The 24,998-nt window shown below is 35.5% G+C and overlaps 2 protein-coding genes across 8 annotated transcripts; one reads left to right on the top strand and one right to left on the bottom strand.

Moving 5' to 3' along the window:
* Positions 1 to 1,229: 1,229 nt before the first annotated feature.
* LOC104587212 (AMSH-like ubiquitin thioesterase 2) lies at positions 1,230 to 9,006 on the bottom strand. Of its 7 annotated transcripts, none has more exons than XM_010244729.3 (12): positions 8,639 to 9,006; positions 8,444 to 8,508; positions 8,097 to 8,169; positions 7,773 to 7,877; positions 5,850 to 5,887; positions 5,376 to 5,661; positions 5,191 to 5,280; positions 4,379 to 4,441; positions 4,143 to 4,217; positions 3,092 to 3,154; positions 2,655 to 2,707; positions 1,230 to 1,704 (listed from the first exon to the last, which is right to left on the bottom strand). In XM_010244729.3, the coding sequence occupies exons 1-12, from the start codon at positions 8,729 to 8,731 to the stop codon at positions 1,530 to 1,532; spliced, it is 1,179 nt and encodes a 392-aa protein (XP_010243031.1). In that variant the 5' UTR covers positions 8,732 to 9,006; the 3' UTR covers positions 1,230 to 1,529. The 7 variants fall into 7 exon arrangements, with proteins under 7 accessions (XP_010243031.1, XP_088760556.1, XP_088760557.1 ...); XM_088904430.1 differs by having other exon boundaries at positions 5,191 to 5,301; positions 8,639 to 8,887; XM_088904431.1 differs by having other exon boundaries at positions 5,376 to 5,664; positions 8,639 to 8,887.
* A 9,123-nt stretch (positions 9,007 to 18,129) lies between these two features.
* On the top strand, positions 18,130 to 24,926 carry LOC104587211 (carbonic anhydrase 2-like). The gene is made up of 9 exons (XM_010244728.3): positions 18,130 to 18,220; positions 19,138 to 19,199; positions 19,445 to 19,588; positions 20,028 to 20,076; positions 21,416 to 21,532; positions 21,655 to 21,708; positions 22,752 to 22,837; positions 23,826 to 23,931; positions 24,567 to 24,926. The coding sequence occupies exons 2-9, from the start codon at positions 19,147 to 19,149 to the stop codon at positions 24,729 to 24,731; spliced, it is 774 nt and encodes a 257-aa protein (XP_010243030.1). The 5' UTR covers positions 18,130 to 18,220; positions 19,138 to 19,146; the 3' UTR covers positions 24,732 to 24,926.
* Positions 24,927 to 24,998: the final 72 nt, after the last annotated feature.

Below are 24,998 nucleotides of genomic sequence, written 5' to 3' on the forward strand. Positions count from 1 at the left end.
GATTTTACTTTTGACCCAAAATTGATTTGGGCTCACCACACCACAGGCGATTTAACTTCATATGGCCACATCACATTTTGCATCCTGTTGTGTTCATGGTATTGATGAAACATGAAGAATATTTTATCATTTGGGGTAGGGTTGCAAAGGGATGATGGGTAGACTTTATCATTGGGGTATCCCATGTATTGACACCCTTGCAGCGTCACTTTGTAGTATCCCTGAAGTGGAAGGTGATAACTTGACAAGGTCCTTCCAAGGCAATTTTATTCTCATTTGCCAGTGACCGTTAATCTTGTGAGACCATGGAAGATGAAGCCTAGGAGGGGAGGAAAACCCCTTCCGCCACTAGAAGTTGGGCCATCAATTTGGTGGGCTCCAGCCAAGGCTGTCGGGGTCTTGCTCAGCTAGAGTGTCTTGGACCACATCTCTTGTCAATTGTGAGTTGATTATCAAAGAAGGTATTGTGGGATTTGAAGGGCTCCATATCTTGCCCCTGTGACGCTAACCCTAGGAGCTTTCCTTACAGTGTGAAGCAGCAATGCTGGGGGAAGGCAGAGAAGATCAAACCGAGACCTGGATCGGTGGAGGTGCAACGCGCTCGGCAGCATTGTGTTTTGGAAGCTCGTTTAGGTATGATTTGCGTGTTAAATCCTTCGCCTAAGTTACAGATTACTGTTGCGAACCTGAATCTGTCTGAGTTGCAAGTTGCAACCAACGACTCTAAGCTTCTCTCTCGTGGAAGCGCAGGGATATGTTAAGGTGTAAAACTGGACCTTAGGTGGAATTATGATGAAAGCGGCTACATATTGCAATGTTTAAACAAGTCCTACCTGCCACCTGATAAAATTCAAAGAAAAACAAGTCCCACCTAATGTTCCTTTTTGGATTTTTGCATGCAAATCGACTGTACTTAAGCACGAATTAGTTTTCCTTGCATATTCTTTGTAATAACCATTGACAAATAACAAAGTGAAGTTTTTTTCTTTTTGAAGAAACAAGTGGAGTTATTAACAACTATACTAAAATTATGAACACGACGAAGAAACGTTCAGCGTGAAGCAACTGCTAATCATCTCTTTTAAGATGAGGCGCAACCGTGGATTATTAACGCAAGAAGCACGAGGAAATTTAACAGGCAGGATGAGATATAGAAGATCAATAGAGTGACATAGGTTTAAAGTTTAAACTTTAAATGTCTCGATTTCTGAAACCACCAGACCAGAGAATTCACGTTAACTGCCGGGACGACTTAAAAATCATTTTATTCCTTACTGCTCAGTTCGATCAATCAGACTATGTGACGGATAATACCATGTCAATGTTTTTAGGTAATTAATTACAAATACATGCATCTTTTCAGGAGGATTAATAAACATTCCCTCGTGAGATATAGCTAACATCATGCCTTTAATTTTACAATGTTGTAGAAAAGGATTGCTTTCCAGGTCCAGCTCTCTGACGTGAATTCGCTTTGCATACACATCACCACCCATCAACACGCATGCATAAATGCATATCCTACAATATCAGCGTAGGTCAAATATTTCAAACCTCAGATATGGATTTATATAAATATTATAGCAATCCTCGTAAAGGGGACTTCCATCGGGTGGTTCTTGGTGGGGGTGGAACCCTTTCTCCTGGCATTCTTTCAAGACAGTAATTCCACTAGGGTCAGATAGCCGGAATATTCCATAGTTCCTGTCAGAATGGAACAAAAAAACACCAACATATGGGATCTGTCTTTATTAGTATAACTCTCTAACATCAAAAATTCACAATCAAATATCAACAAACAAAGCATTGTCTCATTTTCAAGAAGTACAAACAGTCATTACGAAATCAACTTAGCAATCAAACCAGATAAGGCGTGATATGTTATGAACTTTTTGCAAAATTAAAGAGGACCAGAAAGTCCAAACGAATCAAACCAGGGGGAAGGGGTAGACACTTTGCAATTTCTGAATTCAGAGGTGATCAAATCAATTTCATCAATGAATTCAGAGTCAGAAGGTGTCCCTATCAAAAAACTAATGATTCCGATGTATTTTTATTTATTTTGGTACTTCTATATAGAGCAACAACTCTTTGGTTTTTTACTCTACGCATCTAATCCGTAGTTGGAAAAGGCACATGCATCATGGGAAGTATATATAAATGGTAAAAAACAATGGTTTCAATGAGTTAACATTTTGACCTAACGAGATAATTAAGGTCTGGTTGTATCATATTTTTAACATTGGAAACTTGGAGGTTTCCAAGCACGGAAAAGGGGCTGGGGCATGGTAAACTGGTCTGGCCGTATGGCATTGACCAGATCTTTCAGCATTGCTTCAACTAGAGCATATTGCAGTACGAGGCTATGAACTTGAGTGCTTGACTGATCTTGATCGGGTGGTTATCTGTTATACAAAGTCTCTGGAGTTGAAAACCTTGTAATTGAACATGGAGTTAATGTTCACCCAATCTGTAACTGGGTTTGCCTCAGAGTATAGCCCTCTCCTTCTAACGTCATAACTTGGGAAGCAACACCTATGTATCTAAACACATATCATCCAACGTTATTAGCTGTATATATTGCACTTCACAAAAGCATGTGCCCTAATCTCCAAGTAAGCTTTATTTCACATTCCGGTGTATGAGCAGTTTACCTTGATTTATCAGTTGGAGCCATGACAATTGCAATGGCCTCGGGTAACATCACCTGAATACAAATTAACCACTATAAATGGGAGGAAGGCCTGGAACTATCACATGCAAAATACTCCATTTTTGTAAGCAATCCATTAAAATAAATTTGAGCATTACTTTTGTTATTTTGGTGAGAGAGATTTCATCAATAAGTGTATCTTGCAAAAGGACTTTAATGGGTAAATTGGAAAAAAGAAATTGAAATCACAAATATTGTTTAAGACCTAAATTGATTGACCAGTTGTTGATTTTCAGGATTCAGCCCACCACTTGGTCACTGCAGGAAAACTGACAGGTCTTGGGCTGAAAAATAAAAATTCTCTATCCAGACAGTCATCTGACCACCTGTTATACAGTATACGTTACCATTCTTAATACTGATCTCAAAGCCAGTTACCTGATAAGAGTAGTGAGTGTGCAAATCTATTGATGACATGAAACAACCTTGAGAAGGATGTGTCTGGAAATAAAAACAAAAAGATTAAGATGTGATCCAAAAACAGGAACAAAGCAATTTAGTATGAGAGTAGAATCACTAGTCCAAGAAAAAGAACACCACCTGATGGGAGTTGTTAATTACATGGAAAAACGTATTTTGGCAATGCCTTCAACCATTCTCAGCAATGGACACAACTATGACAAGCATGTTTAAGCAGTGTTTGTCTAATCAGTGCACAGAAATAAGGGGTAAATTATGAGGCTTATCTCATAGTCGTTGCTGAACTAAGGGCCATATTCTGTAAAGTCTGTCTAGCAGATCTAGTGTCCTGGTTAGTCCCAGGCATTTTTATTTTGGAAAAATTACTGATATGGGCCACTTCAACCTCATAGATACTTTTAAAATGGCTCTTTAGACATCATACAGCCTTTCTATTGATGTTGATTATTGTTTATGAGAAATTTGCCAAAGATGGAGTAGTTTTTTCACTTTATTTTCGTTCATATTTGTATTTTTTCTACAAAGTCAAATTATATTCTTCCTTTGATTTACACTTTTCATCTTTATTTTGTTTAGGCTGTGTTTGGCTTGATAAGAGACAGAAAATTGAAGGAAGTTCTCGAGGAAAACTAGTGCAATGATTTTCCTGGATTATCCTTAGTTGGCACAAGGAATTAAAGTCATACCTTTTTGGTAATCTTCCTTTTTTTAGTTTTTTCTATGGAGTCATGGAGTTTGTATTTAAACCTACTTATATTACACCTCACATGAAGGAAGCAGTGAAAGGAGAATTAATGCCACAAATTGCTTCTTGATAAATTTTCCTTATGATTTATATTATATTTGAAAAACAGTTTGTACTCACATTGATGTTTTATAAGTGCAATTAGAGGTTAGAAAAAAGAAGCAGCAACCATGTAGAGTCTGAAGTCTGAAGCCATCTTTAAAGCTTGCGTTCAAGGAAATGTCAATACAAGAAAGAAACAAATACAACTGAGGAAACACCTACATGGATCCATCCTATGGGAACGAGGGACTGTTCATCTTGTATGGCATAAATCTCCTCCTCATTTAGTGCCTGACACTGTCATTCACCATGCCTGGTTACTTCACACACAGATAAAAAAAAAAAGAAAGAAAGAAAAGAAAAAAAAAAAGGCAGCTTGCAGTGCCAAGATTGGTCCTGCCATAGAAGATGAGCAGAAAAATTTTGCACTAAGAAAGGGAAGTTCCCCATAGACTTACAGAATTGGAAGCTGACTCCTGCTTAGGCACTATTAAGGTGGTCACATAGAAGGTTCCTTTCTTCTGGATACAGGAAATGGAGAATAATATCAGATACATGAGATAGAAGAATTAATAATATAAAATAATTGGAAATAATTTTCTAACTCTCCTTCATGCTGCCATGCCTGACGTGAGCTCTATAGTTGACAGGCTGCAAAAATAATGCAAATGAAAAATTTCTTGTTCTGATAACAGTTGGGAAGATATTTTTTCTTTCTTTCTTTATTTTGTTTTCTCTCCCCTAGTACCCCACATTTGCCATTGAAAGGAATGCAATAGAACTGATGCTTAGGATGATAGGTCAAGGTGACAATTTGCATTATAGCAATTAATTCACATGTAAGTCAAGTTGTAGGTTGAAGGAAAGTAATGAAAAAAGGAGATCAAGTGCTTCAATGTCATTATGAATGAAGCAAAAGATTGAGTCTCCATAGAGTTTGAACATTTGAGATATTGTTCAAGTTTTGGGAGTGACTGGAACAAGGTATATAGGGAATAAGAAACCCCCAAAATTTTGATACCAAAGGGAGAAAAATAAGGATAATAAAGATGATAAATAATAATTGATAGGATCCTTATTAAGAAAAAATAGGTATAATGAGAAAAAGAGATAAAAATCAAGATAGTTAATTATGTTATTTAACTGTTCTAAATATTCTTAAAAGTCTGAACGTGACTATGAAATTCCACCAAAATTTCAATTTCATACCAGGTCAAAGCATGGTTAAAATCAAAATCTAAATCATTGGTATGAAGTATTTGGATCTTACAAGGAAAGCACCGAGAACCCCACAGGTTTCCAGGTCCTTATTTGTGTTATCTCTAGCAAGTTCAAGAAAATCTTCCATCAATCTTGCTGACTGAAAAACAAATGTCATCGACTTAGTAGCCAAGGCAATCTTAAACAACTATAAGAAGGTACAGGAAAGAAACATAAAAAGTTCTGAATACTTACAATATGAATATCTTGAAGGACCTTAGATTCTGACGATCCAGCAACTGAAGATTTTGAATGGTCATTTCTTGAATCTGAAGTGAGAAGCCAAATATGTGCAGCCTGAGGCATGCTCTCAGTGTGGGAAATAGCAGGAGAAGGGACGGACTGTGTGACAACATGCACATGGACATTCCAATCCTTATCAGTAGTAGCGGGGGCAGAACAAAGGGGTTCAAGTGGTGAGGAATCAATGGCTGAACCGACGGTCATTACTGATACCAACCCAGTTTTCTCTTCATAAATTCTGCTGACATTGTTTTATATCACAGGCAAGTTATACAATGAAAAGAAATAAAAATGGAATACCAAAAGACCCAGGCTTTCTAGAAAGTACCCTCTTTGTAAGTAAGATCCCTGTAAATAACTTTTTCCCAGTTTGACCTAGGTTTCCTACAGGGGGTAAACATTGCTTGAAGTTGGAAAGAATTATACCTCAGACTTTTTGTTACTGCTGTACCACAACACTTGACCTATGGAATAACAATATTTAGTAAGAAATAACCACTTTATTGTTTTTTATCAGTAACAACAGTCACAATAAATTCATCAAAAAAAAAAACAACAGTCACAATAAAAGATAACTACTATTTGAAGAGTAGTAATAACTAATAAAATGGCACAAACCATCACAGTACAGAATCCAGAAGAGAGAGAGAGAGACGGAAAAACGATGACAGACCAGCATGTAGCAGACCAAACCCACCAAAAGAAAAGCAGAATCAAGTATGATACTGTACCCCCCAAGTCTGATCTTTCTACACCTCCTCTAGCCAGCATATAGATCCTTTATCAATAAAAAGGGTGTGTTTTTAATGAACAAAAAACATTACAGAACAGATAACACCCAAAGAGTAAAAGGAGTTAATACACCAAGTACTGTTGTATATAAAATGCGAAACAGTTGTACAAAAGTATAAGACTACATAAAATATGATCTGCAAGCTCTAACATGGACCAAGAGCCACTCCCAAATCCATATCCTCAATTCTGAGAACCAAAATCCAGTTGAGAGGTAGAGAATATAAGAGTGAACATCTACAAATAGTTGCATACAGGATTTTTTTTTATCAGTAACTCAGAAAAAAGATTTTATTAATATTAAGAGAAAGCAGAATATCAAGACAATGTGGAAGATACAAGAAGACACCAAGTGTCTAAACCCCCCAAAATATTACAGCTGAACCCAAAACATAGTCTGTCTCTGAACCCCTTGCTTAGCTAGACCATCTGCTAGGCTGTTGGCAGATCTTCTAACCCAATTGACTTGAATAAACATATCCTAGAGAGCCATTTGAATGCCTAAGAACATTCCTTAGATGCCAAGATACTCCTTCTCCCTTCTTCAACCATTCCACAACTATTGAGTCACCTTCAATAACTAATCTTTCAACACCCAGATCTTTAGCTTTCTCAACTCTAAAAACACCTGCCAAGAACTCTGCAGATGCCACATCACCTTGCTCAATTGGACCTGAGAAGAAAGCACGTATATTTCCTTCATCATCTCTGATTATTCCTCCAATTCCAGAGGGGCCAGGATTGCCCACACAACTCCCATTGAAATTCAGTTTCAACCAGCCGCTTGAAGGAGGTGACTAGTCCACTGTTGCTATCATCTTCTAGAAGAGGAAGCAGCTGCGAAGAGGAATGTTTCTGATAAAGGTTGATTATCTACAGGACAATTCCAGGGGAAGGTACTAATGTTGAAGGCTGTGGAACTCTAATTTCCAGCTCAAAGCTTTGTCTCTCAGGGAGTTAATTTCCAAAAGGCAAAGGCTATTTGAAACAATATGAATGAGTTGGTTAATAATGCTATTTGAAGCAATAAGATAGCATATTGCACTTCTTCAAAGTCTCCAAAGAAATCAAGGAAGAGTTGGCTACAAGGCTAATTGAAGCAGTGAACAGTAACCCCATCTCAAACCACTCATAAAACTATTGTTACTAGTTGATATATAAACATTGTGTTTCGAACCCCATTGCACCATTATTGGCAGTAATCCGGTAGCGACAATTGATACAGCCAAAGACAAAAAAAAAGAGTGAATGGGCCAAAATGCGGTTAATCATATAGTTAAGTGGCATGACTCCAAGACAGTCCAATAGATTATGAATTGCCATTTGCCCCAATATTATTCATTCATCCCCCCCTTTAAAAATGATTGCATGCAAAGTCTAGAAGTAGTAGTCAACAATCAGAAATCATAACCTTGTTCCTTATAAAATTATCCTTAACTTTTTTTTAAGTCAAAAACTGGAAAATTAGGGATTTTTCCTATGAAAATTGTACAGTTATAATTGACAAGTTCATGGTGTGTTTGTGTTGTGTTATAAAGCAAAGACTGAAAGGGTTACCTTCCCCTTGTTGGAACATGAAAGGGAATGGTTGTTTGGAGACTGAAGATCACGGCCAAGTAGAGGCTTCAAAATTTCCAATTCTTTGACAAACTCCTTATGTATCTGATCCAATATAGTACGAACAGTCAAAGCTAAGGATTGCACCAAAAAATTCATTAATCAACAGCTTGTCAGATTCCAAGCAGTAATCTTATAGTCGAGCTCGGAGCAAGTAAAGCCCTGAGTATATCTAGACAAACACTGTTTCATGCCCCTGAGCACTTACTTGGCTTAAATAAAGATAAAAATAAAATGACAGATAACTGATTCCGTAGTCCGTACCTTGTTGTGATGAAGCTTCTCTTTTGCAGAATAGATAGAGTAACTCCGATGTTGAGGTATAACATCAAAAAGTCTGTTAATGGAAGTTAGAAATAATTTTAGCTAGCGAATAAAGTCTTGGCAGGAAATTGTTGAGCTTCTCAGAAGCTGAGTAAATCTTATGTAACTCTTCAAAATTTAATAAACATCAACTCTTCAAAATTCATCACAATAAAGCATCATCTATTTCAAAAGAAGTAATAGGAAAAATGGTATAACAAGATTAACTATAGAAATCTAAGAAAGATTTCCTTTTATTTTCCAAAAAAAACGAAAAAAATGGAAGGGGAGATTGAAGAAATATATGCCTGCAATATCTGTTGAGAGTTGTGCAGAGATCATCAACGTTTTGGTCATCCCTATAGACCTTGGCCTAATTAAAAAGAGAGGAGCAAATCAAAGAAAAAAAAAGGAAAAACAATAATTATCACAGAAATAAAGATGAAAAGAAAAACAGAGAAGAAACTAAAACCAAAAAAGAAAAAAGAAAATAAAGAGCACACCTGGTTGACGAGTTGATTGGCGATTCTATAGTAGAAAGAGAGCGGGAACCGATTATCAGCTTCAATCTTCTTTAGGGGGACTGAAATTTCCATTACTTCTTGGTTAAAATTAATAAAATATTCGATTTGCTTCGCTTTCTCTTTCTCTTCGCAGTAGGCTTTGAAGACATTTCTAACAGTGTTTGAGTGTGATATAGAAAGAAGAAAGAAGAAAGAAGAAAGAAGAAAACAGAAATCAAAACCCGGGAGATTCCCACGCCACGCCACACCGGAACTTCCACTTCTAGATTTGTATAATCTCACATGAGCTCCCCACAGAGAACGCCCCACATTCACATCCAACCGTGCATGGGAACATCTCCCATGATAAGTACGAGAGGTATTCCCAGTGCACGGTTATATGTGCATATGGGACGTGTGTGGAGCGCGCTTTGTAGAGCCTATCCGAACTCCGATCTTTGTAACGACCACGTGGTAGCGCATGCCCAAAGTTTAATAATCTTAACGTATCAATATCTCAAGTTAAAAAGTTCTAATCCAACGGGTTCAGATCTCTTACCTTTTTGGGTCATCCATTCGGTCGATGACAAGTGTGTGATTAAATGTACTTATATGCACATTTTTAGGCTTTACAAATATTTATACTTATAATTTTCACATTCAAAGAGAAAAGGAATTGGGATATGCTTTTCACAAAGCGCGCCCTACACCGACCATCCGACCACATCCCACTCTGTACCGGGAATATCTCCATGAATAATAAATATAAGTGGAGATACTAAGACAGAATGTGAGGTCGTTGTGCGTTCTGTGAGTAGTAGATCCGAACCAGGAGAAAAAGTATAAGATATCGGGAGTACAATCAAACGGCTTCACTGTTAGTCACCCGGGCCACTGAGTCAACTCAATCCCGATGCGAATGAGAAGGGCAAAGCCCATGATCTGAAAAAAAAAGCCCATGAAAGTAAAGCCGGCTGTTTACGGGTCAGGTTGGGTTGGTTTATTGAGGTTTTTTCAACCGACCTGATTTGGTCGGGTTACTTGAACTTGAAACCGAAACTGACCTAGTCGGTTTGAGTCAGTTTGGGTCGATTTTGGCTCTAAGTTCAATCATGCTTGACAGAAACTCAACTGCAATATATATGTGGAGACTATGACACCACGGTATGTGAGGTAGTGAACACGGGAAAAGCCTTGTTTTTGATAAACAAGATATACCTCTAGTCCACGGTTTGGACTTTGGAGAGGAAAAGAAGAGCAAAACCCATATATAATAATAATGCCTATTATAGAGGTATATATGTTATATATTTTTTCATTAATTAAGTTTTATCTCCAAAACCACCAACCTATCCCTTTGATTATATATTCATTTTGAAGTTTAATTGTCTTAATTGAGATTTGGGTGAATTCTATAGGAAGCTTCAAGACAGTTAATTACAATCATTAATCTAGCCAATGTAATAGATTTGAAGAGGGACAATTAGTTATGGGAGCTTAATTAATTTAAACTTCATAAAGGGACAATTAGTCGGTTCAGTTTGGGTCGATTTCGGTTTTCACACAAGAAAACCGAAGCCGACTCGAACCATCGGTTTATGATGTTTTACAAACCGACCCGTGCTGAAGATAACTCGCCGCCTCGGGTTGGGTCGGCTGGGTTGGTCGGTTTGGTCGGGTTGGGCCTTCTTATGAATAGCCCTAAAGCCCGAAATAAAAATATTTAAGGTTCGTTTGGTTCGAGGTTAAAATCGGATTTAGAATTAGAATCAAAATGGTGTTCTTTTGATTCAAATGGTAATCGAGAATCAGCTGGAATGGAATCTCATTCCCAAGAGAGGGGAGGGAATGACCATTCCCTCAAATGGATAAATGCCATTCCACCAGGAATAAAGATGGGTTACCAGTTCCATCCAACCAAACAGTTATCATTCCAATTCCGATTCCAGATTGTTATTCCCGTAAATGTAACGGACCTTTAAGCTATGTTTATTTTGAAGGAAAAAGTAGGGAAAGGAAAGAAAACCTTTACAAACCTTGTATAGGTTTCCTACTTTTTCCTTCCTTTTCCCTACTTTTTCCATCAAATCAGACATTAAAGTGGAATCTTATATTTTTTTGTTTCCAATGATACCCAAAAACACAAAACACATCTCCCTCCTTATAACTCAAGGGCCTCGTATGCAATAATAATTATTATTGATTAATAATAATAATAATTATTAAAAGTTAATTAATAACTAATTAATACTTATTATTATAATAATTACTCATTAATCATTTATTATTATTATTATTAACTAATAACAATAATTAATTATTAACAAATAACAAATATTAATTTTTAACTAATTATTATCATGATTAGTATTGATAGCAAATTAATTATTAATTAAATATTAATTATTATTATTATTACAATAACTATTATTTATTAATTAATAAGAATTATTATAATTAAAAATTAAAAATTAATAACTTTTAATTCACCATCATTAATTATTAATTATTAACGAATTATATTAATAATTAGTATTAGTTATAAATTAAATTTTAATTAAATATAATTATTAATTATTAGTTGTTAATATTTATTAAATATTATATTATTTAGTATTATTTAATAATTAGCAATTATTATTAATTATTATATAATAATTCTGATAATTAACTATTAATAACAATAATTAATAGTAACTATTAATTATTAATATTTATAATCATCATTATTAAATATTAATTATTTATTTATTAATCATTATAGCAATTTTAATAATGTTTATTTATTTAATTACAAAAAAATTAATAATTAATTAACAATTATTGTTATTATTAACTCTTAGTTATTAATTAATTAAAATTAATTATAAATTAATAAGAAATATTTTTTAATAACTAATTATTAATTATTATAATAATTAGTATTAGTAATGAATTAATTATTAATTAAACATTTATTATTATTGTTATTGTTATAATAATTATTATTAATTATTACTTTATGAGTTATTACAATTAATTAATAATAATTATTAATTATAAATTATTAATGAACTATGATAATAATAATTATTATTAGTTATAAATTAAATTTTAATTTAATACTAAAGATTAATTAATTATTTGTTGTTAACTAGTTATTAACTATTATATTAATTAATAATTAATAATTAATATTAACTATTAAATAATAATAATAATAAATATAATTAATTATTAATTAACACAATTTATTTATGAATCATTATTAATTAATTATTTATCACTATAATAATTTTAATATTATTTTTTATTGAATTACATAGACAAACAAAAAATCTCATATATGGGATTAAAATGGACATTTGACAATTTTTAGAATTCAGAACAACATTCTTTGTATTCAGAGTTCAAAGAAAAGAAAAGTTCACCAATACCAATATACCTCTTAATGTAATCATTGCACTTGTAGATGTCAGGTGTTGGAGAAAATGAACAGGCCCTATGAGATAAGAGGAAACAAACAACCATTTTTTTTTTAAAATTGCAAAATTCCTTTTAAGAGGTAAGAGTTGAGAGGAAACAAACAAGCACTAAACTAATTTCTTTCTTTTTGGCTCAATTTGGCAAGAGTACAAATAAAGTATCTACAATACAAAACCTCGTATCTGTGCTCTTCCCAAAATGTTTCTTTTTTTTACTTTAAGCGAGTGATTGTTATTTGCAATGAGTTGGGATCTGTTGGCCACACTCATCGGTTGTATTGTGGTCACCAATATTATTGATGTGCGGCTTGATGAGTGTGGCAGAAGTGTATTGTGGTGAGCATATCCGAACTCATTTGCAATGACTTTCTCTTTGTATTTATTTAATTATTTGCTCTTATGGGTAAATCTTTAAAACTTGGATTCAGTCCTCATAAGGCTGTGCTTGTATTGTATTCACAGCCATTTACAATTGTGCATTTAAAATATCTTCCCATGAATAAAAACATACAAATACGAAAATATTTTCAATACAAATTGACTATAAATTTGATGTAAGCATTTATGAGGAATGAATCTAAATTCCAAACTTATATGTGTAATGATCATAACCTTTACCCACAAAGACGTTATATATATATATATATATATATATATATATATATATATATATATATATATATATATATCTCAATTGTCATGTTATCCATATATACCTACAAAACATTACAGCTATGCATTAAGAACATCTCAATTGTCATTTATGAGGATGTGTTTCTGATACAGGTACGTCTTTCTGGCACACAATAACATTTGCATTTACACTTTTTTTTGAAGGATTTACACAATTTCAAAGGGGATAAATAAGGAATCCGTAAAAATATATTAGGTGCTGAAACTAGACCTGTTCATGGGCCGGGTGGCCCGACGGGCCGGCCCGGCCCGGCCCGACCCTCGGACGGGCTTGAACAGGATTTTTGGCCCGCGGGCTTAACCTCGGGCCAAAAAGCCCGGCCCGCATAAAATTCGAGCCGGGCTCGGGCTTTGCCAAAATAGCCCGACCCGAGCCCGGCCCGGCCCGACCTATAGTTAAACTTAAGTAAACCTGGCCTGACCTATAGTTAAACCTAAGTAAAAACCTATGTGATGTCTATTTGAATAAATTTTTTGATTTGAGGTCATTGATTCACTTGTAGATCCATTGTTCATTTAAATAGGGGAAAAACATTTAAATTAAAATAGAAAAATGTCAGAAAATTTTGAATTTCTTTTATTAGGTCGGGCTTCGGGCTCGGGCTTTTTATTAGGGCCGGGCTCGGACCCAAGTTATAGGCCCGTTGATCGGCTCGGGCTCGGGCCTAACAGTTTTCTGTTAATAAAGAGTCAAAGCCCGGCCCGACCCGGCCCATGAACAGGTCTAGCTGAAACCAACATTTAACAATTGAAAATTAAAGGAATATTACTTTATCCTATCTGACAGCTCCATGAGACCTCAAAATTCTTAATACCACTGTATAAGTGGAATAAATTCTAATAATGAATTGATGTCAAATTCATAAATAGAAAGCAATCTATAGGGAACTACTAGTAATTAATAAACTAAGGGTTATAATTTCAAAATTCTGTGGTGGACTGTAATGTACTTTCTCTTTTATTTTTATTATCTATTGCAATAAATCTCAAAACCCGGGGTCATGGTCAAAGTCAAATGGGTTTCTATCACCGTGATTCGAGTTTGATGTGCTGCGACATCCAACCTGGTCTGGGTCTAACTTGGCCCAATGTCTTTGACTAAGCCAACCTGGTTTTCTTAAAACCGTGGCTACACAGCATCCCCAATTTGCCCATGTCACGACTCACGCGCAATCATCAGAACCCGTTTGAAAAATCAACGTTTACTCAATCTCATCTTAAAAGCCAGTCCCACCAATCTCTTCAATTGCAATTTGCAAACCAGAATGTCTAACATGACCCACCACTCCCACCCGATCCACTTCAAAGAATTTTCAGAAAACAATAATCATTAATGGCACCACTACCACCACCATTATCAATAGCAAAAGTTCAAGTAATGATAATAATAATTGAAAATAATGTAGACCAAATAGTTCCAAAATTAGTTGAACACTGATATGTATGTAGTCTCTCTTCCTACCAATCGAGTCAACAGTTATAAAGTGTATATATTCCACAACTAAATCTCTCACATCGTGTGTTCAGCTGATTTTGGACACAAGATCATGTTCAGCTAATCCGGTCTTAAATTCTTGAAGCTGTGTTTGGTTGTAATACTACAATTTTATTTATACTAATACAAATGTAAGGGAATACAAATAAAATAATGCAAATTTTCGTTTAATTTTATTTTAAGTTTTACTTTATTCTACTTCATGCCTTAATTTATTTCATTTGTATTATAAATTTAAAACAAAAAATAGGTCAGAATTTACACTCTAAACATATGCACTATCATAATTTTATGTAAATGCAAGTTTATTTGCATTGCAACCAAATACAGCCTGAATGTGCTGATCATCCAAATGCAACCACAAAGAAGCGAAAGTAGATCATACATGTTCTTGAGTCACATCCATGACCATTTAATGGTCTCAACCATGCAACCATATCTATCTCATTCACCCAGAACATGAATCGTAGTGTTGCAATGTGGATCAAGGCTTCCATGCAACTATGCAAGCCTTTCTACCTTCAGAGTTAGCTCTCGAGTACTAGCAACCAAACATTCTTCAAAGTTATTCCGTCTTTTAGCAGTCCCAACACTGACGTGTTACATTAATTGCCGCGCGGTTATCCACGAGGGTCGCATGAACATTAATGCTTGTTGCCTTGTCCAATTGTCATTTGGCTTTGATATGTATACAGTTGTCATTTGGCTTTGATCATTCAATATTCATCTTCAGGGTAGAAGTCCTTTAGGCCCAGTTTGGAAGGAGTATAAATAGAAATTTGTAGAATGTAAAACCTTGTATTTTGTATGCATTTGCATTCTATAAATTTGCATTTATGCTCATTCCAAACTGAGCCTTATTAACTTAGTAATGACAATGGAGCAGGGGTGGATCGAGTTTTGTATGCTTCCTCACCGATTTCGAAATCAAATGCCCCATCTTGAGCTCCAATGGAGTCTCATCCCCAGTCCCCACAAGGAATGGGGATTTACGAATTTGCCTTATTCCACTCCGGTCATTCTTAATTACATGCTTGCAAATTTATTTATTTTTATTTTTTTAAATATAATATAATATAATATAAATGGTGTCTTAATTCCTTTTCTTTTGCTAAATGAGTGGCAGCTCAATTAATATGTTAGCTGATTCATTCCAATAGAGGCGAGAATTTGAATCCCACTACCATCAAATTTGGAAAGGAAGGTTATAATGTATAAGTGTGATGTTATGCTACTTAAAACAACCTTTATGGGGATTTGGACTATCACCAAAAAAAAAAAAAGCTCAATTTCTCATGCCAAGTCTCACTCAAGAGGATAATACTTAGGGGGTACTTTTTTTTTCTGGATTTTGAGAGGGGGAAAGTTGGTCAATGGGATTTTGATTCCTATTAACCAAGAATCTCATGTTCTTTTTTCAGATTTATATGGGGTCAGGAAAAGTTTATTTTCTTGGGTATTATTTATCCGGATAAGTGATACCCATCTCTTAGATGGGAAATAACTTTTCCACTGGAGGGGGGGAGGGGAATTGCCAATACTTGAATGGGACAAAAATACCCCTTTTAATAATAGATTTTTATAACTAAAATGGTCATTACCTTATTTACATGGGAAATAAAAGAATATGGGTAAATGCACTTATTCGAATAAACCTTTTCTCAAAACATTTACCCTGATAAATACATTTACTTGAATAAATAACTTACCAAAAAGCGAACCTTAATTATTGCATTTCCTTTAGATTCAACCCTTCCTCTCCAACTCCTTCAACCCTTACTAAAAACGAGCCTAGTGCTTGCAGCCTCAGCTCCAATCATCTTTACCAAACATCCCTTTTGGTTACTCTCTCTTTCCCACTTTCTCGTGAATTAAACACTCAAAACTATGTTTAAAAAAACTTGTGCGACGTGGGCTCACGTTATAATATTTTCATAAGATATTATCAAGCTTTGGTTTCATGTAAGCAAATATTGTTAAGTTGTTTGGTAGCGCAGTTATATATTCATTGTTTATTTCTTTTATCAATTTTTCAACTTTGTCTTCTCCCGGAGCTCCAACCCACGAAACCGGATCTCCTGCACATTTTCCTATATACATCTTATCATAATTTGCCACATCAGAATCCCACAATTGAACTTGCCTGTTAGCCTAATCAAGCTTGCCTCTTTGCCAATTTCTCAAATAGAAAGAGGAAAATCTATGCTACAGAAAAATATAGTATTGAAAGAATTTTGATTAATCAAAACCCATTTATGAATTTTAATAAATAATATATGATTGGCTGCCAAATTTATATTTCCATTTGATTCGGATGTCATATTTTTTTTTCCAAATTAACTGAAAACTGATCCGATTCTTCGGTCTTTCAAAAATACTGAACCAATCAATTCAATTAACCAGATTTTATGGCTGGATTTTTTCCATTTTTAGTTTTTGATGAATACCCCTATCTCACATTATACACTATAGTAGAGTAAAAAAAAAAGGGAAAATTTTCAATTAATGTCCTTACTTTGGGCCTAGTGTCATTTTGGTCTCCAAACTTTAAAATGTGACAATTCAGCATCCAAACTTTTAAAACATAATAATTCAGTACTTGTCCTTAACTAGCTATTGACCAACGATTTAAATAACATTTAAAAAAGACATAAATGCCCTTCAAGTGTTATTTAATTTTCTTTATCAATCATCTAAAATTGACAAAAAATTATCAGCCCCAAATCCTTGTCTTTTTTATTCAAGAAAGTTAGGATCAAGTTTGAATGGACATTATAGTGACCCCAATTTTGTTGAATAGAAAAAGCAAATATTTAAGATTGTTAATTTTTCGTCAACATTTAAATGATTGATAAAAAAATTAAATAATTACTAAATTGTCATATTTTGAAAATAAAATTCTGTCATTTTAAAAATTCTGGCACCAAAGTGGCACTACACTCAAATTACAAATCACAGATTACTAATCGAAAAATTACCCTGAAAAAAGTAGCAACGATGTGAGTCCAGTTAACACCTAACCTACATACCCACTCTGACACCAATCTAACGGCTAAAAGACATGAAGGCAACACATAGAATCCTGACATAAATTTGGGAAAGAGATGGAGGTGGATGGTCACATGGGGTGACAGCACTGTTGCAAAGAGATTGTCAAGTGTGAACTTGTGTGTCATGAGGTTGGACCGGATTCACGTTGACAAATGACAATCCATGTAGATGGGTACACGTACCAGCTCTGTTGTCAAACATTTATTACTCAGGTTAGAACAGCTAGCTCTATTCTTCAATGGGTTTAATGCCTTTATGGGATAAACCATTAGAACTTGGCACTTGCTCATTGGATCCTCAGATCAGCCCACCTGTTGCCTGACGGTTACCTATTCTATTAATTTTTTTGGGAGGTGGGATTCGGGGCCGGTTTGTTTGTAAGTTGTAACAGTTATTTATTTAATTAATTATTTTTTTGTTAATTACTCTCTTGAACAATATTTTATCCGTAAAAAACAAAGAAATAAAAATGCTGACTCCGCTGCCATAATATCCTATGTGTACAACGTATAATAACCACGTCACCATTCAGCAACTGATCGACACTTCCCTTTTGATACCACGTTTCAGCCATCAATCACGTACGCTTTCGTCATGATCACTCATGATTAATTTTTTGGCCCATTACAAGATCAAAGAGCCACATTTGTGTAATTACCAGACAGTCCCCACCCCTACCCCTACATTTTTTTAAACTTGCAAAATCTAACATATTCAATCGTCTTTTGCGGATCTCTAATTTAACTACGGTTAGTTTATCCTAAACTAAGAAACTAACCATAGTTAGTAATACGTTGTCTACGCTATAAATGGAGCGAGGGGGTGATTCAGTGACAGATTCTCTCCTTCACGATTCAGCAGAGAATATCCTCAGATAAGGTCTGTCTGCACTTCGAGATTTGATTTCTGCTATCAAAAGATAACTCTTTGGTTCTGTTTTCATGTTTTCTCTTCTAAGGTCTTCATATCCCATCCGCCCTGCGTCTTCTCGTTTTAGATCGGAATCGATCGATCAATTGAGAGTTTTCTTCTGGGTTATTGTTTTCAGGTCTCACGCATGTTGGTCCGGTTATTTAGTTCTTCAAATTTATTCGGTTATGGCCTTTTTTCTTTTAAATTTCTGGGAAATTCCTTATTCCCCCCATGGAATTTGCAGTCTCTTTATTATTGAAGCTGAATTATCCATCTTTTGGAACAAATTCAGAGAAGTTTGGCTACTTTGATACGATGAAACTTACCATCTAAGCTGAATTAACTATTTCCGGGATTTTTGACGAACTACTTACAGGGACATAATCTGTTGACTTCATCTCGTATCCCCTTTGGAGTTTGTGATCGTCATATCATCATTCTCAGCTCGGTTACACGAATTCTGTTCCGCCATTTCGTTCTGTTCAATGCCATATCGATTGTTAAGTTATGAGTTTGCGATCGCGTTTTTCATTTTTTTCTTTCCTTCTTTTTCCCCCTCTCCTAGATATCTCAGGCGACATTTGAGATCCTTTATTAAGCATTTCGATAGAAATTCTTCTTCACTTTGAAGGATATTAAGAACTTATTGACCTTTGCCGATCTATGATCAATGTAGGTATCTTGATTTATCAAGGGCGATTTCGATCAGATACAAACCAAAATTCCTCTTTTCATTCTTTTTCACCTTTTGAAGAACTTTAAGCTTGGAAGTCGCATTTTTAGAAAGTTTACTGTTCTATATTTATTATTTCCTTCATCGGTTCATCCAGCTGCTCTGTTTTGGGAGCTTCCTTCGCTAATATTCGATCGACAATATATTGCAGAGAGAAGACATGGCGAACGATTCAATCGAGGAAGCCATTGCAGGACTGAAGCAGCTTCTGAGGTATATTCTTGCAATTTCTCTCCGTCATCGTGTTATCATAATTCAACATCTCCTTTTTCTAATTTCTACCCCAAAAAAGTCAATATTTCCTCCGCATTTCTACTTTCCACCGGTCTGGATGGCGGAACGTGGATCATGGATGACCCAAAACCGCGTAATTGCCATTTAGGACGAAGACGATCAATGTGCTGTGGCTGTGGCACGCGGGAGTCATGAAAAATTGAATAGTGTGTGTTTGGATGCAGTGAGAAGGGAGAGCTGGAAGCGGTCGCGAAGGCAAAGATAGAGGAGATAACGGCGGAGTTAAGAGGGTCGGTGGCCGATGGAAGTGTGTGCCCGGTGGAGAGGATGAAACAAGGCTTCAGTTACTTCAAGACAGAGAAATTTGAGTAAGTTTGGATTTAGAGTTGGACCTATAGTTAGTTGTTGCTACTTTTTTATAAAGCCACTCAGCCCAGTTTCTACTTTCTACTTTTCTGTCCTATGACCCCACTAGCTCAGAACAGATGACCCATCTCTCCGAATACTAATACGAATACGAATACGGAGCACCTCCGCGGGATGAAACCCGCGTAGCCGCTAACAGTGCAGAACAGACAATGGGTCTTACCAATTTTGTAATTCAGTAATTGTATGTAATAGAAGCAATCGTGCTGTAATTGTGAACTGCCAAAAAGTGGAAAATAAAGACAAAGAAAAAGGACACGGGGGTCTGGAGGTCTAATACTGCGTGCATCGTCCATTTTTCTTCAATAACTTCCATAAGTGGCTGCTGTGTTTTCATCTAATTGTTGCTTTCGGTGTGATCTTCGTTGTGATGTTATACAGGAAGAATCCCGAACTGTACGGCCAGCTTGCCAAAGGCCAGAGCCCAAAGGTAAAGCTTCCTTCCTCCTCAAGATTAAATTTGGCCGTGTTCAAATCCTATTTTTATATTTTTATAAAACGACGGATGGTCAGCTCAGCTGTATTTAGCTGTTTCCCTGCACGCCCCACAGTATCAGTATGGCCTCACATGAGTGTTCTTTTTCCCTCATAAGACCATATGGGGTATTTCCTTTTACGGACCAATTAGAAGATCCCATGCTGGTGGTGGTCTACGTCAGACTAAAGACGAAAAGTACATGGAATTGGGAGACACATCTAAAGCCTGATGGGTTTCCCTTTGTTGTGGAATTATCTCATCTCATCTCATATAAATTAATATATGATTGATTCTAAACCAACTCAGCTTCACATGAGAGTGTGTGAGCTGTGATTTTTGTAGCCAAAAAGAGAAAATACGAGGCTGAATGGCTGATGCTGATCCATGTTTTAGATTTAAGTCTATCATGCTTTAGATTTAAGTCCTGGCAGTCCCAAGTTCCAACCGCCATGAATTTGGCCATTAAGTATTAACAAACAATCAATACATGTAACATGTTTCGGGGATTGAGTTTGTTGGATCTGCTGCCCACTGTCAAGCTACCCACACTTACCCACAAGACATTACAGCCATGCATCAAAAGCATCGATGTTGCTGATGTGCGGCTGTAGTAGTATCATGTGGGTAATAGATCCGTACTCTTCAGGATTCGCGTGTAACTGGGCACGCTTGACCTTTGAATAGAGATTTCAGATTTGTCAAAATAAATACAATTGCATGAATGTTCACCATTTGTCTGAAACATTGTTCATTTTTAAAGCATCCTCCATTTAACGGCATAGCTTAATTTATCACATATATGATGTTCCATATGTGTGGTGTGAGTAGGATTTGTAAGTGATAAATAGCCAACAATGCCACTGTCAATAAATAAGAATCCTATATTATATTATAAATTTATTATACCAAGTGAGTTTGGTCAAAGGTTATATTAACGATGTAGAGGTACTCACGATTTTGGAATTTGTCCTCAAAATCCGTATTCACATACTTTACAGCCGTGTATTGTGAATATCTTTCACAACTGCAAAGGCGGTAATAACGGTGTGAGGACGGATTTTTTTGAAGTTATACTAACAAGTGAAATTCATAGAATCATGGCATAGGAAAATTTTAATAAAATCTATGAATCTCTCGTTTAATCAGGTGCGACGTGGGGTTATAAGGTGACTTTCATACGTGTGGTCTAAATGGATTTTCATATGCTATGAAAATATTCTTCGCCTTTTTTTTGAATTATTATTTGGATCGATATAACTTTGACGAAGTGGTTTGGGTAAATGGGATGCAGTTTATGGTGTTTGCGTGCTCGGACTCCAGAGTGTGCCCGTCGCACATCCTGAATTTCCAACCGGGGGAGGCCTTTATGGTCCGTAACATCGCCAACATGGTCCCACCATATGATCAGGTTCCCATCCACATGATATCCCCCCACATCCCTTCTTTCTAATTAACCTCTTTAACCACCGTTTTGTTTTGCTTATTTGTTTAGTTTCTAACGAAGACTTGATTGGGTTGGTCCTTGTACAGAATAAATACCCCGGAGTTGGGGCGGCCATCGAATATGCCGTACTGCATCTCAAGGTAAATTACTTATTGAACTTAATTACCTGTTCTTTATCTATCCTTTAGTTTAATTTTTTGATAACTCATCAATTCTTTATTGCTTCTTTCTTTCCAAGCTCTTATTTTACTCATCTCCACACACCTTCTTTTATTACTTTTTTTTTTTTTTTTTTTATTACGTTTGATTCCCTACCGCACCAAAGACCAAAGCAGCTGGAGTGGTGGAGGAAACATGAAATACTGGTTGAAGAAGGCTAAGCCACCCACCAAGCTTTCTTTTCTATGACTTGTATATACCTACACTCCATATCACATGTGATATGTCCACCTAACCGTGGAAGAGCACATGTTCTTCCATTTGTTGATACCCTTAGCAATAATCTAAGTACGAAAAGATCTGTTTTCTCGGTTTTTTTTTTTCATAAAGTGGGGATCAAATCATCTTGCTTCCTACCTTATTAGATAATCGTCTAACTTCATTTCATTTTTTTTTGTATGTTTCCTCCTAACGTCATTTTATTTTCTATTTTATTTCTCACTCAAATTTTTGTGAGATGAAGTCAAATCTAAACAGAAGTAAATTAAAATTTACGCTCAACCATTTTGCACTCACACGCGTTTACAACATCCGTGCAAATGAATTTGGAGCCAAGGTCCCGTTTGGTTTGAAAGAATAGAGATCCCAAATCAGGCTATTCCGATTCGAATTATTTGGTTGGGTAAAATAGGAATTCTATTCTGGAATGACATTCCTCTATTTCATGGAATTATGCCCCTTTCTTAGGGATGAAATCCAATTTCCATTACTTGGCCCTTTTGTTGATTCTAATTTTCATTCCATTTTTGTCTTAGCCAAACAAGAATATAGGAATAGATGGGAATAGATCATTCCTATTCCCATTCGAAAGGGTTTTGATTCAGATTCCAACTGCGAATCAAACGGACCCCAAATTAAATGCAATCAAAGAATTAATTAATATCACACAGAAGAGGAAAAGGAGAGCATCTAAATAAGACAAGAAAAGACTGACACTTTTTTTTATAAATGAGATAATGCACAGGTGCAGTATATCGTGGTGATTGGGCATAGCTGTTGTGGTGGGATAAAGGGGCTCATGTCTATTCCCGACGATGGCTCCACCTCCACGTAAGTCCTCCTTCTTATCTTTTACCTTTTTCATCCTTTTTTTATTTTTATTTTTATTTTCTGATGGCAACCTTTTCATCTTTTGGGGTTTCCTCTCTTCTCCCGTAAGTATGATTTTATCCGAATTTAAATAATATATTTTATTCTTTAACAATGTAACCTACTTTTTTTGAGGGTCAACATTTTGTAATAATGTTTCAGCTGACACTTGTTTTAAAAGCTGTCTCGTTTTACTCAGACATCACCAAGAGTGAGTGACACCAAAAATGCTAGTGGTATCAAAGCGCCTTTTCCATCAAAGATGGGGATGACAATGCATCTTGGTCACTTGGTTTTGGTTACACTTTTCATGTGTATTATAAACAGAATAAACATCATAAGTTACCTATAATTTTTTTTGCTCTAAAACTATACGCATATTTTTCATGTATCCTATCTCCATGAAATTAGCGGGAGTTATCTGCAGGAAAGACATCCTAGTGGAATAGCTTTGACTAATCAAAACCTTGTCATGAATTTTGATAAATATCACATAATTAGTTATCGTTTTTATAATATCTTTTAGGGTCAGTTTGGTTCACAGTTGGAATTAAAATCTTTCATAATCAAAATTAAAATGATTTATTCTTCTGTTTAGTTCAGATAGGAATGAGAATGAGAATTGGAATTAACAAGAATGAAATTTTATTTTCAAGGGATGAGAAGGAATGGCTGTTCTCTCAAATGGGAAATGTCATTCTACAAGAAATAAAAATGGGATTCTGATTCCGTTCAACCAAATAATTGGAATTAGAATAATTTATTCTGATTTCGATTCGAGACCCTATTCCTACAAACCAAATGGGGCCTTAATTGTTTACTAGTTTTTCAGGTCATATCTTTTTCTTATCAGAATAAGAACCTAAAATAAAACAGCATTTCTAGATAAAAAGTTAGATAAATGAGGGGAGGACATATGAACTATTGTTTGTTTTGTTGGGATTTGCAGCGACTTCATAGAAGACTGGGTGAAAATCTGTTTGGCCGCCAGGAAGAAGGTGAAGTCTGACAACAACAGTTTGTCTTTCCAGGAGCAATGCACTGAATGCGAAAAGGTAATACCTGCTTATAGTGCCAAAAAAAATGTGTGAAATACAATGATAATTAAATAGAACTTAGATAATTCAAATATCATAGTTGGTCAAATTTGGACATTTGACTAATTGAATCAAATTCAGATTGACCCAAATGAATTCAAGAAATATTCAAATTTGGTCAATTATATAAATCATAATTGATCAACACCAAAAGACCTTACAAGCTGAGCCAGTTGACACCTTCAGAATCATCTGTATACTTTTGCCCCTCTAAATCCTATATATCATCTCGTCCTAAGTTATGATACTGGCCAAATCAATTTCTCCTACCTACGTCATTTAAATCCCTTAACTAAGCATTAAGTAGTTTAATGGGTCGTTTGGCAACAGCTCAAGTAGCTTAAATGAACTTATTGTTTTGTTTTTATTTTTCCTGGGTGAAATAGCAGTAGAATACAATGTGTCATTCAGCCACTTCATTTATGATTTATGTCCACTAAGAAGGCTTTATATAGACTAATAGTACTGTTGGTTGTTTAAATTTCTTACGTAAGCCCTAATTGCACGGATCGGGTTCCAGTGTACAAATGGGACTGTAAATGTTAATCTGATTTGTAATGTTAATGCTTTTATTTGGACTGAAAATGCTACAGGAAGCGGTGAATATATCCCTGAAGAACCTACTAACCTATCCGTTCGTGAGAGATGGATTGATGAAGAAAACCTTAGCGCTGAAGGGAGGATTCTATGATTTTGTTAATGGATCTTTTGAGCTTTGGGGGCTTAACTTCAGTCTCACACCTTCTCTCTCAGTATGAAGTATGAACACCCACCAAGTTAGCACATCAGCGATCCAGCACGTCTCTTTCAGTCTCTTTAGTGCAACATGTATTGAGCTTCGTTGCGCGATAATAAAATTTACAAAAGTAATAAAATTTAAACAAAGCGCGACTCCTTGAATTCTTGTATTCATTAAGAAGTTTTGTATAAAAGAAATCGAGGTGCCCTTTTCATTTCCTGCTCTTGTTTGAGAACGTCTAAACAACTCCAAGGAAGATACCTCGTTGAGCGGATGTGCATTTTGG

Source organism: Nelumbo nucifera, chromosome 4 (genome assembly GCF_055504915.1).
Source record: "Nelumbo nucifera cultivar China Antique chromosome 4, China Antique-T2T, whole genome shotgun sequence".
NCBI classification, from domain to species: Eukaryota; Viridiplantae; Streptophyta; class Magnoliopsida; order Proteales; family Nelumbonaceae; genus Nelumbo; species Nelumbo nucifera.